This window comes from Elaeis guineensis, chromosome 7 (genome assembly GCF_000442705.2).
Source record: "Elaeis guineensis isolate ETL-2024a chromosome 7, EG11, whole genome shotgun sequence".
NCBI lineage: Eukaryota > Viridiplantae > Streptophyta > Magnoliopsida > Arecales > Arecaceae > Elaeis > Elaeis guineensis.
Window position 1 is genome coordinate 75,748,193 of NC_025999.2, and position 16,956 is coordinate 75,765,148.

Genomic DNA, 16,956 nt, shown 5'->3' on the forward strand with positions numbered 1-16,956 from the left:
AATATGTTGTATTAAAAATAGATAATTAAAATAAAAAAAATTTTAAAAAATATCGAATAATCGAATCGAATCGAAATTCTCGGTTCGATTCCTCTCTTATTCGATTCGATTTTTTATTTTTATTTTTTTATTATTTGATTTTCAAATCGAGTGGATTCAAATCGGACCGGATTGGTTAAAATCAAATGAACAATCTTAAATATGAATAAATTGGTTAATGAGAAAATTAACCAACTTTTCCATGAGAAAAGAACAGGCTTCAAAGGATAAGCATTCTAACCGGGTCCAGTGTTACCCGAGTCCAACCCAAACTATCGTTCGGGTTCGCTTAGGTCCAGCGTTGTTGGCGACCAGCCTCCCAACCCGGCCATCTTAATTGCGAGCGCCCATCTAAACCAACAAAGTTGCAAATCCTTAAGGCGTTGCAACCCTAGCGTCACAGAAGGCGATGCAACAGGTTGGCTAGGGTTTAAAGAGTTTTTAGGGTTAGGGTTTCACTTCTATATAAAGCCGCCTCATCTTAAACTGTTCTCTCCTCTGCCGCAGAGCGAGAGCAAAGAGAAAAGGGAAGCGGAGACCAGTCCTTCCCCCGATCCTTCTGCAGCCATGGTAGAATCCTTTCAATCTCTCTCTCTTTTGCTTCTTTTGATGCCCTAATCCTTTGTTATGTTGATGTTTTTCTTGTAATCAGGTGAAGTATTCGAAAGAACCCGACAACCCTACCAAGTGTAATCTTTCTCGATCTCTTTAGCCCCATCTTTATCCCGATTTGGTGCATGCGTAAAATTTTAGTTTTGGTTTGTTCACCTGATGTCCTTCGATCTGGTCTTCTCATAACTCCGAATGCTGTTTTTTTTTTTTTTTTGTGTTTAGTTTTGCGAAATTCTTTTGACAAAAGCTTGTTGACTTACACATGTCTTGATTATTTTGATAAACCTGGCTTATTGAAGTTCTATTTTTGAACATTTTGATTAGTTATTCTTCTTCACGTCAATTTTGTTTTCATCTTTTTGTTGTGAACATCTGATGTTTTGGATGAGATGGTATTGTGATTATTCGCTGTTTGATCTCTAACTTGTGGCTCTTTTTTCTCAGCCGCCAAGGCGATGGGCCGGGACTTGAGGGTTCACTTCAAGGTGCGTTGCGGTTTATAACTTTATAGTTTTAAGTGCTTGGATGTTTATACTCACTGCAGTTCAATGTCTTGGTTGATTTCAATATGTTACTATTGATGGTCTGGTTCATGTACACCTGTTTGTCTGTATGATTGCTGGAGCTTTACTGACTTTTCTATTAGTTTGCTTATTTATTCTTTGAATAGTTCACAGATTTTGAGTCAAATTTGGCCAGGTTAGTAGATATCTTGAGAAGACATGATTTTGCACTTGATTGCATCGGATAATGTTCTCTTTGTGGTTCTTCCTTTCCGTTCTATTTTTTGGAGTTGCCGAGGTCATGGGCTGCATCAAAGAGCATGTTGCCCTTGTTTATCCGTGTTTTTGGTTCATTTTGTCTTCGTGTCTTTCTTTATTTGTGGGTCTGTGTCTGTTGCAGTTCGCCTGACCAAATTTTGTGATAGATCACGCACCTTTCTTAGGAACATGGAATCAAGAAAAGAATTTCATGTCAACTTTTTGACCTTTTGATACCCAAGAATACCATGTTAAATATTCCCTTGTGTAACGGTACCTTGATTTTATTGTAACATTCATTGATGAAAATGTTGTACTGAGATGCTAACTGTTTCCAACTTGATATGTATGAATGCACCCACCAAATAATATGTTTGTCTGATTTTGTGATGCATTTTGTTACCCTTAGATGAGCAGAAACTGATGCACAGTAAGCTAGGCTCAAAGTTGTCAAATTGGGATTCGACTCGTGAATCGCCCGTGTCTTAACTCGAATCGCGACTCGAATCGTGACTCGAATCGTAAGATTCAGTAATAAAAAGCACAATCAAAATGTATACCAATCTATTAATCAATGAACACTCAAAAAGTATAGGTAAGTTTAAAATACTAAGTCCAAAATATAAATTAAAAGTAAACATGAAGTATTACTAATTCACTATTCACTCAAAAAATTAAATAGAATCTTTAGTCATCATAATCATTCTCAAGGCTAATGTCGTCATCGCCACCGCCGTCGTCGTCATCATCATCATCTTCAAGCATAATCATCTCTTGATTCTCTTCTTCTTCCTTTTCTTCTCATTACCTTCATCTTCTTCTATCACTTCAATATCTTCCTCAACAACCTTTTCTTTCCCTTCATCTTTACTATCAACATTTAAGTTTTTTGGTCCTACAAAAATATTTTAAGAACCAACAAAGCCAAATAAGAAAATAATGCAATTGTTTAAAAGATTAAGAACTAAAAAAAGAATTAGAAAATAATTTGCATATCTTTTTTTTTCTTGTTATTAGGTCCCTCATCAACATTAAAACATTCATTTACATCCAACCAACACACATTATCCGGTAAGCATGGCTCTTCTTGTTCAGTTATCCACTCATCATCTAAGTATATCGGATCATATGTCTCCCCCTTTTCTTGTTTTTTTTTTTTGTCTCATCTCAAGTTGAATATTATACTTGACAAACATCAAAGCATTTAACATTGGTTGCTCCAAACGGTTTCTTTTTTGAAATGAATATGTTCATATGTGCTTCAATTTTTTCACATCCGATGGCACTACAAGTAAGGCTTAGTACTCGAATTGCTAGTCTTTGAAGTTCTTTGCACTATTCTTCAAAACTCTCCCACCATAGAGCTAGACAAATAACATAAGATAAAATAAATTTAAATTAGACAAGTAAAAATGAATTCATAAAATTAAAATTATAATTATCCGGTGGTTTTTTATTTCTTGTTGATACCTCCATGTCCATCTCAAATAAACCTTCGGCCTTCTTAAATTTTTCAAGTTGTGAATTAATGATGACTCTTGTCTCAACATCTGGATACATTTTCTCAATTGTCTTGAATAATTCAATTTTTATTTCAGCATCAGTATTAAAATTAGGATCATATTGAAACCTAAAGGTCAAGAATCAAAAAATAAATTTAAATTTAAAGCAATAAAATTTATTAATGGAATAATATAAATTAAAAAAAGTGTGACTTACTTGGGATTAAGATAATATGCTGCCGTATGAAGTGGTCTATGGAGTTGCAAATCCCAATGAGTGTCAATTATCTCCCAAATCGGATCATATCTCTTTTTAACATTGTTGAAATTTTTGTCAATTTGTTCCTTTGCTTTATCCATTGCTTCATAAATATAACCCATAGCCGGTTTTGCATCTCCATCAACAAGTTTCAATACTTTTACCAAAGGAATGACACTTCAAACAATATTTTATAGCTTTTCAAAATCTGTTATCACTCAATATAATTTTTTGAATTTTTCTAGCCTCAAATTTGCATGCATAAGTGCTCTTTGTCCATTTTTCTGAAGCAAACATAGTCCTTAAAGCAATCTTCCTATTTAGTATGCTTCTCAAAGTGAGATAGGATGTTGTAAATCTAGTAACTGTCAGTCTTGTTAATTTTTTGTTCTTAGAATTTTTTTTAAACAAACTAAGAACCCAAGTATGGCGGTAAATATAAACTGTAATTTGTCTTACCTTGCCAAGTGTATTAAAAAAAATTGAAATGTTTCTAATGTCACTAAGTATTAAATCTAAACAATGGGTTGCACATGGAGATCAAAAAAGATGCTTTTTCTTTTCTTCTAAGAGTCTACCCGTGCCAACATAAGCAGAGGCACTATCTGTCACCACTTGAACTACATTTTTCTCTCTAATCTCTTCTACTAAGCTGTCAAGCAATTCAAACAACTTATTCGAATCTTTACTAACATCAGAGGTATCCAATGATTTGAGGAATATCGTCCCACTTGGACTATTCACAAGAAAATTAGTAATAGACTGACTTTTTCCACCAGTCCGACCATTGGACATGATTGAACATCCCATTTTTTTCACTCATTTTTATATTTTATCAAACATTTATTAACACTTTCTACCTTTTTCTTCAAGAAAGTAACTCTAGCTTCGTGATAAGAAGGGAGTTTCAATTCTTTCCCATACTCCCCAACAGATTTCATCATTTGAGCAAATAAAGGGCTTTTGATTAAATTGAATGCCAATGCATGTCCATATAGAAATCTACAAATATCTTTAACCATTGGTTCTCTTTTTTTTACCATTTCATTCATTGTCCGTTGTTTACATACATTTCTCCTTCCTTTCATCATAAATGAATCCATGGTTCCCTTATTTTTGCATTTGGCTCATCTACTTCAAAGCACTCAACATCATCACCAAAATTTTTCTCTATTTCTTTCTCCCCCTTCAAATTTTCAAAAGAATTCTGAATTTCTTCAGGAACTTGAGTACAAGGAGAAACATTGTTATATGTACCCGCAAGATGATTTTTCATTCTATTCATTCCTCTCCAAAAACTCTTGTTATAATAATTGCATACAAGATGTAATCAATTTCCATCGCCTCCTTTGTCATCATCAAATTTTTTACAATGATTCCAAGTGGGATCCACAACTTTTGATTTTTTTTTCTAAGTGCCATTGCTCAATAAAATAATAATACACAATTCCACTGTAACAGTCAATCCCTATTAAAATAATAAAAATTGTTAAAAAAAATTGCTAAAAAAAAGACTTAATCTTACTGTTATTGCTGTTTTTATTTATTTATTTATTTTTTGGTGAGGGTTTAAGTGGCTATTGGTGGCAACGGGATCGGAATGGGACCACACTTCTCCAGTTGCCCCTCTCGGCTTCGAAGCTTCGAGAGAAGGTCCGCCTAAAAAAAAAAAAAAGAGGGACCACAGCTTATAGAGAGCTTCGGTTCGATCGGAAAAAAAAAGGGGTTCACAGGTGGCATCGGGGAAGGGAAACAGAGGGGTTCGCAGGTGGCTTTGGGGAAGAGAAACAGAGGGATTCGGGCGGCTTCGGGGAAGAGAAACAAGGGAGAAATAGAGGGATTGGGAAGTAGGCTTTGTTCCGATATTAAAAAAAAAGCTTTGGGTTTTTGGGGGAGAAACAGAGAGATCGGGGAAGAAGAAGTCTTCGGTTTGATCAAAAAAAAAAAGCTTTCGAGAAGAGAAATAGAGAGATCGGGGAAGAGAAATAAGAAAGCAATGGGAAAAAGGAACCTATCGGACCTACGGCGAACTTGCGGGGATGCTTCAAGGCTTCGAGGCTTCCTCTTCCCCATGTGACCTCTTTCTCTTCTCGTCGTAGTCTTCGAAGGCTTGAAGCAGCCAGAGAAGACGGAGAAACAGTCGAATAGAAGTTCAAAGGTGAGAAATCTCTTTGATTTGCTTGTGCGAACCAATTTTGAAAGCAGATTTTGCCAAAATCTGACTTCTATTTTGATTCTCTGGCTCTTCGGCTTCCAAAAACAGCAAATAATCACCATCGGAATTTATCTTTTCCGACTTGACGGTATCAGACGATCCTTCGAGTCGCACGATTCAGCTAACGGACTTGCGATTCAAGTGCGATTCTTCTTATTTTCCGATTCACCATTCTGGTTCGGTTCGGCTATGCTGTGAATCATCACGAATCGTACGAGTCAACTCGCGACTCGTAAGATTCTAACAACAGAGGCTAGGCTTGTGTTACCTAAAAAAAAAAAAAGCAGGGTCTATTTCCTTCATATATAATTGGCCTCCTGTAAACTTTAGGGAGATGATGTACATTGTTTATTGGGTGAACCTTTGTAGACTTTGTTTGTGACAAAAGGTTCGGTAAACAATGGAACATTGACAGTAATCTTTGCACAATTATTCTGATAGCTGTTTTTTCTGTTTGTGTAGTGTTATTTGTTTTTGCATGTAGTGATCTGGCTACATTCAACATGTCGTTGATACACATTATACATGGTTCCATGGTGTTACCATTACATGAATTCCCTTGGATTACATCTTCAACCTGTAATTCATTTGATGGTGTGATGTTTTATGATCGTAAGTTAAGCCTGACTATATTTGCTTTCTGAATCATTTCTTTCTAAATCTTTTTTACTCCACCTTCAGCAATGACTTCTCTTCATTAAAATTAGTATTTCAATGATAAAAAAGTCCGTTCATCTCAGTAAAATTGTTTGTCAGCATGATATTGTATTCATTATTGCTGATCATTTGTATGTTAATTGACTTTCTCCTGCATACCTAAAGTCATGGATACATTATTATGCATTTTCATACATCAGTAGGCATGGGAATATGTGCAAGGCAAGCAATTAAGAATTTACTAACAAATTTTGCGTTTGTCAATTTACCAATATTTCCAGCGTAACATGCACTATTTCCTGTTGCTTTTTATTACACTAAGTGGGAAGGCCATGCTTCTTTATCTATGAAATCAGTAAATTTGGTTGATTATTATGAGATGAGTATAATTAATGTTCATTAAGTTTGACTTCTATAACCTAAAGATAAAAGCAGGGACCTGTTTTCCTTATAGACAGGCCTCTCGTAAACTTTAGGAAAATCACGTGCATTGTTATTGGGTGAACCTTTGTAGACTTTGTCTATGACAAAAGGTTCAGTAAACAATGAAACATAATAATTTTCAATTTAGATGTTGCTATTCAGACTGTCGTAAGTTTTTTTTGCTGGTTGTACGGGAACATTGGATCAAATATTGCTTTTGAAGTTGGGAGTTTCAAGAATTCTGGCAGACTGCCTTGTTTTATGGGTCAATATGCTGTGCACAAATGTTGTGGGAAGTTTTGCGCCGATGTTGTTGATGGAACCCATGGTTTTAATGGTCCAACAATCATTCCAATATTTTTTTAGGATATGCCTGCACTATGTCCGCTAAGATACAGTGGCTGCCACTGCTCTGTACAAATGCTAAAAATGAAAGTGCTTGCAACGCACATCGAAAAAAGAGTATGAATGTTGCCGACCATTAATGACTAGTTCGAACACCAGCAGCAGGGTTATTTTCGCCATGAACATCGTGGTTCCATTTGAATTGTTTCTTTTGTAGCATCCTCTAAATCAGTATGCCATGTGCCCTTCATTAAGTATTTCTTTTTACGGAAATGACGGTTTCCAAAGGTCTTAACTATTATTTTATTACACCCAAAATTCCCTTATATATGACTGATCATTTCTTCAATTTAGTTTGTAGGTTAATGTGTATGCTTTTTATATGATATTCTGTGTTGGTTATGTGGATTCTCATCTAGCTAGCTTATATTTATGCGTAGCAATTTTTTCATAATATTTTTTGGTGGTCTCTTTTAGTGTCAGGAAGTTGTATCATACTATTTTTGGTCAGCATTCATGAAGTTTTGGCTGTAGGATCTTTACATTTAAATTGGGGATGCACCTGTTATACCTTAGGTAGATCCTTTGTCTATGGACAAATGTGCCAAAATGTTCTAAAATTCATGTGTTTCTGTACCGATGCATAAACCATCGGTAACCATGAATATCTATCAACTTGTTGGTATATATCTTTCTCAGATTTGTCCTTTATTATTGTCTATTCAATTTATGTAGAATTTTGAGTATGTTGAATGTCATGCTCAGATGTTGTGTCATCATTAACAGAATACCCGTGAGACAGCTCATGCAATTAGGAAGCTGCCTTTGGCCAAGGCTAAGAGGTACCTTGAAGATGTGATTGCTCACAAGCAGGCAATTCCCTTCCGGAGGTTTTGTGGAGGTGTAGGGCGTACAGCCCAGGCTAAAAGCCGCCATGCAAATGGACAGGGGCGTTGGCCTGTGAAATCTTGCAGATTCATTTTGGATCTACTTAAAAATGCTGAAAGCAATGCTGAAGTAAGGGCCTATGAATACTTCTTTTGATTGATTAATGAGTACCATGCTGTCTCTTAAATGCGTCTGGCTGCCTTGGTTTTTCAGGTAAAAGGTTTGGATGTCGATTCTCTTTTCATATCTCACATCCAGGTGAACCAAGCCCAAAAGCAGAGGCGCCGGACCTACCGTGCTCATGGACGGATTAACCGTGTGTTCCTTTCCTGATCTGAATTAACCTGTGTAGCTTTTCTAAAACTAATTATTCATGTATTATGGCAGCTTATATGTCCTCTCCATGTCACATCGAGCTGATCTTGGCAGAGAAGGAAGAGGCTGTCAAAAAGGAGGTAAGTATGTTGACTTAATGTGTAAAAGTATATTATGTTGAAAAGATCTGCATGACTCAATTTATGTTATGTTCATGTTTTCTTTTTGGTTTGTGATTAATTAATTCATCTTTCATTTCCCAATATAAATTCATCTAATGCATTTCAGACTTTCTTTTGATGTCTTTCACCGAATGGGCAGGTCTATTAAATTATCCATGGATGCATTTCCTTTAGTTCTCAGAATTTAAATTAAAAATAGTTGATGAATTAAGATTCATTGCATTATGGACAACCCAAAAACATTAGAGAAGTGCTTGGCAGTTATTTTGTTTTTCGTCACCTTGAATGTGATCAACTTGGTTTTCAATGTTTGTCAGACTCTGATTGAATTTCCATTCTATGTTGCAGCCCGAGACCCAGATTGCCCCCAGGAAGCCTAAGAAAGTGGCTCTGCGCACTGGGACCTCTTCTTGAATAGTAACATAAGTAGTTTTCGAGTCGCAGATATTTTGGACTCGGTTGTGGTCCACTTTGGATTTAGTTCGCGTGATGCAGGTTGTTTTGACATGTTTCGGAACATATTTTCGGTTAATTTACTTGCACTATTTGTTATTTCTGTTTTTCGTTGGAGATTTTTGTAAGGATGTTACCTCTATCAAAAGTCTGAAAGGATAAATCCAGTTGGTAGGTACTGTCCAGAATGTCACGTCAGTTTCTGACTCGCGATCATTGAATCTTCCTATGCTGAGATTAGAATCGTTGTTTCACTGGAGTAATCCTCATTGTTATTGTCGGTGTCAAGGTTTTAAATTTTATGGGATTAAGGTATTCTAATTTCTTCATGAAATAGAATATTTGGCTGTTCTATCTCGTTCCAACAACTAAATCGATTCATTTTATTTGGAAGGATATCCTCTATTTCTCTTTCACACTCTCTCTCTTATTTATTTATTTTTATTTTTATTTTTTTTCTCTTCCTTGTGGATGGGTTTCGCAACTTAAATCCCATTCTGATCCTATTTTTTAGCAGAGAGGGTTATTGGAATGTAAAACCTTGTCGATGCAGTGGTTTGATTGTGGATGTTTTACTAATAGAAATTGTGGATAGGATTGGGGTATTTCGATGGTGGGTTGGTTATCCAATGATTCCTTTGTGGTAAGGTATTTGACGGTTGATGCGAATACATCACGGTAAAAGGGCAACCGTGTGAATTGTGACCAGATCCGTGATCCATTTTTGGAGGGTTGTAGGCGGGTTGAAGAGGGGGCTACATTGGGATTTTGTCTGAATTTTGCATTTTTAACCCGAGATGGTCTAAACTGATCTGTATAATTTCTAAGTTTAATCTGGGTCAATAAAAAAAAAAAAAAAAAAACCCAACTCAACCTAGACCTGGTCCAGCCTGAACAGAAAATCGAATTTTTTATGAACTTTATTTCCATCTTAAATGTATTTTCAAAGAGCATTTTCTTTGCTCAACCGACGCCCATTTCAGTCTCCCGCCCCTCGACTCAACCCACCCTCCCCTTCCTCCTGCCATCCATCCCACCTTCGCTCCGCTAACCACGGTGCGAGCCCCATCTTCCAACAAAAAATCATAGGTCATCTCCCTTTCCAAACCTCCCGTCAAAACCTTTTGCCCTTTTTATTTTTTCTTTTTGCCCCTTCCCCCTTGTTAGTTTCTACTCTCAGATTTGCACCATAGTTTTGAGGATTTCAAACCTTATACCTCCATTGGGTTTTTCTCCACCTTTTCCATTTTTTTTCCCTTCCGGGCTTTTACTACTAGATCGACACCAGAACCTTGACATCTCATCAAAACAGAAAAAAAAAAAAAAAAACAAAGGGAAAATCTAGTCGAACGAAATTTCAACTATCAGAAGTTTCTACCTCCAGCATCTTTTCTCGTTCTGTTACCTTTTTATTTTTTTTCGCCTTCGGGCTTCCGCACCTGAAGCTACACCAAAAGAATGGTATTCCATCTAACAAAAAAAAAAAAAAAAAAATCAAGCATCAAACATACAGTAGAAAGAAGAAACTATTTTCTTCCCTCAAAAATAGAAGAGATCTTTTTCTACTTCAGATTATACAGAGGCATGCACGTATAAGAAAATCAATGGAAAAAAAGAAAAACTTAACTCACCACCTGTCCCAACCTCTATTCATTCCTGTTGAATGGAAAGCAAGAGCAAAAAAAAAAAAAAAACAACAAATGCAGCGCAAGAATACCGCATTTGTCCTTTAATTTTGATTTTCCTTCCAAAAAATCATGTTCCAATTTCATAAAATATCCAAAAAAAACAGAAGAGAATGGTTTTTCTTTTCCTTTTCTTTTCTCTAGATTTAAGTGAAGCAAGTATTTATAAGAACAATGTTCCAAAATAATAATAATAATAATAATAATAATAATAATAATAATAATAATAATAATAATAACAATAATAATAATAATAATAATAATAATAACAGTTTTATGAATTTTTTAAAATATATTAGATTGAATTTAAATAAATCGAATCAGATCAATCGGATTGAATGATGAGACAATTTAACCCATTTGCAGCCTTAAGCATGCGCGAGACTTCATGTCCATTGGCCGGTTGACCAACGCAACAGGTATACGCCTGATACGTGTCCGTATCTGGGGCCCACTTCCGATGTAAACGACGTCCCCCCCACGTTCGCAGTTGGGGGAGGAATCGGTGGGGTTTGGAAGCCGACAAAGAAACCCAGTGGGCCCCATCGCCGCAGATCCCAAGCGGGTAAACCTGCAAAGGTCGATGCAGATGCCAGCCTGGCCCCGCATCACCATGGCCAATCCGGTTCCGAAGCCCAAGTGGGCCTGCCTCGTCGGCCAATCCGGTTCCCAGCGTCCCCTGGTTCATGCAATAATTTCTCTACCTCGTTGGCTTCCTTCCTCTTTACTCCCGCCCACGCTCTTCACCTGGCCCACTCCAAATCCAATCTCCAAAAAAGCCGAGTGGGGAGGACTACCTATTTGGCTATAGACCGTGTTTAGATATTATTATCATTATCATTCGTGGGCTGGGATTTCTGGGGTTGCCCAGGATGTTAGTCCAATTTCGGCGCGCAATTGACCTCCAGTGGACATAAAAATATTTTCGTTCTTCAGAATTTTCAAACAAAAAAATCGATCTATTGGCATTAAATGCGTTTTGAAAAATGATTGAAAAAAAATATCTCTCTCATATTATAATATCCAAGACCATATTATGACATACTGAACTATATTACATCAGAGAATATCATAATTTTTTCTAAAAAATATGAGCATTTTTATTATATAAAATTTTTAAATAAAAAAATCGACCTACAGATATTGAATACGCATTAGAAAGTGATGACTATGTGGATCTATCAGACAAGATGATGTATTCCACGTCGAATTTTCTACACCGTCCGTGGTACACAAAGAATTTCTAAAACCAACAATTAGCTTACCAACTTTACCCAAGGGAGACCCGGCAAACTATTTGCTAATTTCATTTTGAGATTTACAAAAAAATAAAAAAAAAAAGCATCCTCTATTTTGAGATGCAGTAGGGGGCTTTCAAGCCCTTCCTATTCCTCTCCCCCTCGCTCCCGTCTCTCTCCTTCTGCTCCTCTTCCTTCCTGGCTCTTGCAATGTTATTTCTTGGAATGACATAGGTATGGATTTATATCGTGCCAAACCAATCACCGTCCAATGCTCTCCCTACTAATCTTGATTGCATTTGTTGAAAAATAAGAAATTTTTGATAGATAGCATATAAATTTGGAATTATAAGCTAAGCATTATCAAATACATATATTCTCCTGTTTTCCCACCCACTGACACATTCAAAATAACTATGAAGGTGAACATCTGTGCTGTGGTTAAAAGAAGGGGTCAAAGCTATGCGACTCTCTCTTGAGTTTTCTACAAGCAAGTGATCCCCTGGACAAACGAGTGAAGGGCTTAGAGTCCGATTGTGAATGCACTAGATTCTTTAGAACGGATATTCAAACAAATTCCATATCTCTTCTTGACTTTTCACCTTCTCCAAGAGTAAAGATGTCTTCTTCGATTCAGAAGACTGGTTCGGATTGGACTTGAAAGGGAGCCAAAGACTTCGTAAGTATAGATGACCTTGGAGGAGGGTGGAACAGCAAGTTGTTGTGAAATGAACTCTTGGATAGGAAACCGGATGCCAGTCATGTCAGCAAACACCAGTAACCGAGAGGAAGAGGGAAGAAATGAAACAGAGGAGAAGGTGGCATCCACAAGAGAGGAAGCAAGGGCGTCCGCCGGTTGGTTACCTTCCTGAAAAACATGGGAGACAGAGAACGCACAGGCAGACATGGCCAACGGGGCCAGGTCCGGGCACGGGAAGGCCAGAAGTAAACGGGCTGCGCCGGGACCGGCCCGTTCAGTAAAATACCCTTTCAGGCCCGGCCCAAACTATGGCTCGGGCCGTTTAGGCCCATGCAAGCTTGGGCCGTGCTAAGCCCGTCCGGCCCATTTTCAGTTTTTTACTTAATATTAAATTTTAAAAAATAAAATTTTTAATTTTTAAGATTAATGTTTAATTTTTTAGTTTTTGGTTTTGAAACAAATTGAAAAAAAAAAAAGTTTGTTATTGAAATATACATATAAAAAAAATTATGAAAAAATATCTTAAAAATTTTATTGATAATTAAATTGCTTATTGTTCAAATTACAGAGAATGCAAAGATTTAAAAAAAAATAATTAAAAAAATATATCATAATTTTTATTCATATTAAAAAATAAAATTTGATATGTTTATAAATTATAATTGTTGAAATCTTGTCTCGATAATAGAGATTATGGATTCATTGGTGGTGGTTGTGTTCGTATAATTTTCGGAACTTGTTAGATGTCCATCAATGTCTTGGAGTCGGTTCTTCACATCTAACCAATCCTTGAAGCAGATACACATCTTTATAGATTCTTTATTCATTCTACTTCTCTTCTCGTCTAAAACTTATCTACCGACGCTGAATGCAAACTTTAAAGTGATAGTAGATTTTGGCATTGCCAGGATGCGCGTGCCATAGTAGCAAGCACCAAAAATATATTTTGTTATAATTTTCATCATTGCGGTACATCAAAATTATTCAGTCGATTGGGATTGAGAACAGCGGTGATGTCATTGGTGAGGTAGAAGTTTAATTCTGACGACAGAGATGATGAAGATGAACTACTACCCGATTGCTGTTGCCGTTGGACTATCCACTGCAATATGTTGTGGAAATATATTAGTTTTTTGAAAATTTTTTTTATCAAAAAATTATATAAATTATCAAATGGCCTCTCTATCCTCAAATATTGCCGCGGTTGGAGAGAGTAAAAATGATGTTTTCATGAAATTTTACCGTTTAAAATCTAAACAAAGAAAATTTGCCCGTTATGTTACTGTTACGGGCCTGGATAAACCCGTAACGACTCTAATCGTGCCCGGCTCGGCCCGCCATGGGAGGCCCATCATGTCGGGCCGGGCTGGGCCTTATCCTTATCGGGCTCATGCTGGTCTCGGGCCTGGGCTGCAAACCCCAAACCCAACCCGGCCCATTACTATTCATTACTAGGCCGGGCCCGGCCGGCCCGGCCAGCTTTGGGCTGACGCAGCCCGTTGGCCACCTCTATCTGCTAGTTAAGGGGGTAAGGCCTATCCTTTTAGGTCCTGCCTTCACCCAGCTTTTTCAAGAGGCTATGCAACTGAGGCAGCTTCCTGGGAGTATCTGAAGGGGTCCATCTTCTTGTTTGATCAATGCATTGTTGCTTTAGCAAGAGAATATTCTTGGCTTCAAAATTGAAAATACATTGGTTTCTTTTATTTCCAGATGCACCAACGGACTGAAGAGAGGAAGCTATTCCATATCGAGGTTGAGTAAGTCTTTAAAAGTTTTGAGTTGCCATGGTCCCTATAGCAGATCGAATGACGTCGATAACTAAAGCAAATTCATTTTTTCAGAGAACGAGCTCCAATGTCTTCTAGCAAAAGTATAGTTTAAGAACAGATGCTGTGCTGTCTCTTCTTCTTCCCCACACATGGGATAATGAACAGGAGAAGAAAAATTCCTTTTGACGAGATTGTCAGCTGTAAGTAGTCTGTTGTTATAAGTTGGCCAATTAAAGACTTTAATTTCCTTCGGTGGTGGAAGCTTCCAGTTCAGCCGGGCAAATGCTGGAATAACTCCCCTATAGGTGAAGAAGAGATATGCATCGCTGACATTATAAATGCTTTTGGGGCACCAACACCATTCAATCTTGTCTTCTTCTGAAGATAAATTTATATGTATAATGACCGATAATAGAATTGCCACTTCCTCCTCACTTCTCGGTGCCATGTTATCTTTGAACAGAGTTATTTGGATGGTACAGGCTAAGAATTCTGTTGCCGAGATGTCCGGTTTCAAAGTATAGAAGAAGACGGAAGGAAAGATTTCTTGAGAGATTTGTTAGTATACCACTTGTTAAATCAGAAAGCAATCTGTCATCCATCGCCCAATTTGAATGAAGCACCGGGTAAGAAAAGATCCATTGGTTTTAGCACCTTAGAGGCTTTTTTGAGTCGACCGTAATAGATTAAATTATATTCACTTGGAAATCTGCTCCCACCCTATTTTACCTTGCCCTGTTCACTACTCTGTAAATAGTCCTGATTCAATATATCCCCGATGGCAAATTTTGCTTCTCTTTTACATCCAATATATATATATATATATATTCTAAAAATTTTCATGGACACTATCATTAGCAGAGCCAATATATATCATATTGATAATATTTATATGAGCGTTGCAGCATCTGATCATCCTACCTAACTCTTATGTTATCCATTTTAATCTTTTGGACCCCAATAAGATGCATGGCCCCTCCGAGTTGACCGTGGAGAAAAACTGCAATTATCATCAAGTATTTTTTAACCCTGTTAAAAAGATTCTTCGTACTATATTAAAAATTTATAAAAGCTAAAGTCTCTTCTATGTGGGAGTAATGACAAAAAAAAAAAAGGATCATAAAACTTCATCGTCTAGGCTAATAACCCTCTGGACCATTTGATAGGCAACCGTTGTCTAACAATGAAAGAGAAGTAGAGAGCTGCTTTTGTTCTTATGGTTTCCAGACATAGAACAAAAGAACGTACCCTAAATCATCATAAATTAATGTTGTCATTCAAACGTTTAGAGAAAGTGCTCAAGCAATGATGCTGCACCACCAATAAGCCAGGCTCGAAGAGAAAGTTATGGAGACAGTTTTGTTCAAGAGACTGATCATGAGGCTTATGTCATTACCAAATTTATACCATGTCATTTAATAGTTATAATATGTCGCCATCAAATATAGCCCACATGATCTCATCTAAAGACAAATTTTTATCATCTAATGAATTACGAGTCATCCCCATCTTTAAGCTACATCATATGATTAACTCTAATTTCCAATTCAAAATATTTTCAAGTAAATCGACTACTCGAAGCCAAATGCTTCCAATAATTAATTATTATAATTATCCTAAACCACCGCCCAACTGAGTTCTCCATAATACTCCACGTCTCCCTTCTTCCCAGTAAACCATGACGCCACATCATCTTGTAATTAATTATCTTATTTGGATTTGAGTCTCTTTATTCTATTTCTTCCTTTAAAAAAAAAAAAATCTCTTTCTTCCGAAAAAAAAAATGGAGAAGCGCTCAAAGCCCTCCCTGTTTCTATTATTTAAAAAAAAATCAATAGAAAAGGAAAAAAAAAAAAGAATATGAAATAAAATAATCATAGCTGAAGCAACCGGAGTAGCAAATAATGTATTTCTTTTTAAAGTACGTACTTCGGCATGAAACTCATTTCTGTCTCTGGTTAAGTGGAGAGAGATCACACAGACGCAAACAAGCTGCATAATAGAGTTTAGAAACACTTGACGCATTCATAAAGGAGAGGAGAGATCTGCATTATTTAGCTTCCAAATATTCTTTTATACATCATCCAAACTAGGAGGGCATTCTTATTCTATTACAATTTAAAGCCAGGAGCTTATTCTTTAGATCTCTCCTGGATGCAGGCCTCCATCACAGAGACTTCCTCACTTTGGTGCAGCTCTTTGAGCATGTAGACAAGCAGGACCTCACATCATTACCCTCTGTCATCAAGGATCAAAGATAAATATTAGAGAGATAGATCTGATAAAATCCATCCTTAACGAACAAGTGGCTCATAATAGGATCGATATACCACCCAAGGGAGGATAGCAGAGATGGTATAATTTTGATCTCACCTGGATCAAGTTGGCCACAGGAGGACTTGGCACATGCAAAGCTACAACCTGAGTCAACCTTAGCAGCAGAAGGATGAATGATACAATCCAAACGGCACTTGTATTTACACAACCAAGGTGGATTATCCTCAGATCTGCATTTGGCATAACAATCATCGTAGCATTCTGATGCCGAGCTTAGCCCGGCAAGCAAGACTAGAATAGCAGCTATTCCGAGGATTGCCTTCACACGCTTACACTCCATGACGACTACGTACTAGTCTTATAAGAAATTAGCAGGATGAAGCTTAACTCTGGGTAAAAAGCAATTTTGGATGGCCCTATTTATAAGGGATTTCTTGGTGGAGGTTGGGAGATGAATCTTGCGGATATTTATGAATTTTTTACGTAAATATGGTAATTTTCCTTAAGGGATCCTAGTACGTATAATCTGACTTATCAACCAAATCACTACGATGCACGAGTCTAAATATATAGCGGCATGCTATATTAAATAAGAATATTCGTTGCAGTATTGCTGATTTAATTTCATATAATTCG

General features: G+C 36.9%; 2 protein-coding genes and 2 non-coding genes across 4 annotated transcripts; 3 read left to right on the forward strand and 1 right to left on the reverse strand.

Moving 5' to 3' along the window:
* Nucleotides 1-424: 424 nt before the first annotated feature.
* On the forward strand, nt 425-8,836 carry LOC105048920 (large ribosomal subunit protein uL22). The gene is made up of 7 exons (XM_010928408.4): nt 425-609; nt 692-728; nt 1,096-1,136; nt 7,600-7,830; nt 7,915-8,017; nt 8,089-8,156; nt 8,547-8,836. Exons 1-7 carry the CDS (start codon nt 607-609, stop codon nt 8,610-8,612), a joined length of 549 nt encoding a protein of 182 aa, XP_010926710.2. The 5' UTR covers nt 425-606; the 3' UTR covers nt 8,613-8,836.
* Nucleotides 5,666-5,799, forward strand: LOC114914417 (small nucleolar RNA snoR74). Its single transcript, XR_003801467.1, has one exon. It is a non-coding gene; the product is annotated as a small nucleolar RNA snoR74 (small nucleolar RNA).
* Nucleotides 6,471-6,601, forward strand: LOC114914416 (small nucleolar RNA snoR74). The gene has a single exon (XR_003801466.1). It is a non-coding gene; the product is annotated as a small nucleolar RNA snoR74 (small nucleolar RNA).
* A 7,374-nt stretch (nt 8,837-16,210) lies between the features above and the next one.
* On the reverse strand, nt 16,211-16,660 carry LOC140859241 (uncharacterized). The gene is made up of 2 exons (XM_073260922.1): nt 16,417-16,660; nt 16,211-16,281 (listed from the first exon to the last, which is right to left on the reverse strand). Exons 1-2 carry the CDS (start codon nt 16,658-16,660, stop codon nt 16,211-16,213), a joined length of 315 nt encoding a protein of 104 aa, XP_073117023.1.
* Between the last annotated feature and the right edge of the window lie 296 nt (nt 16,661-16,956).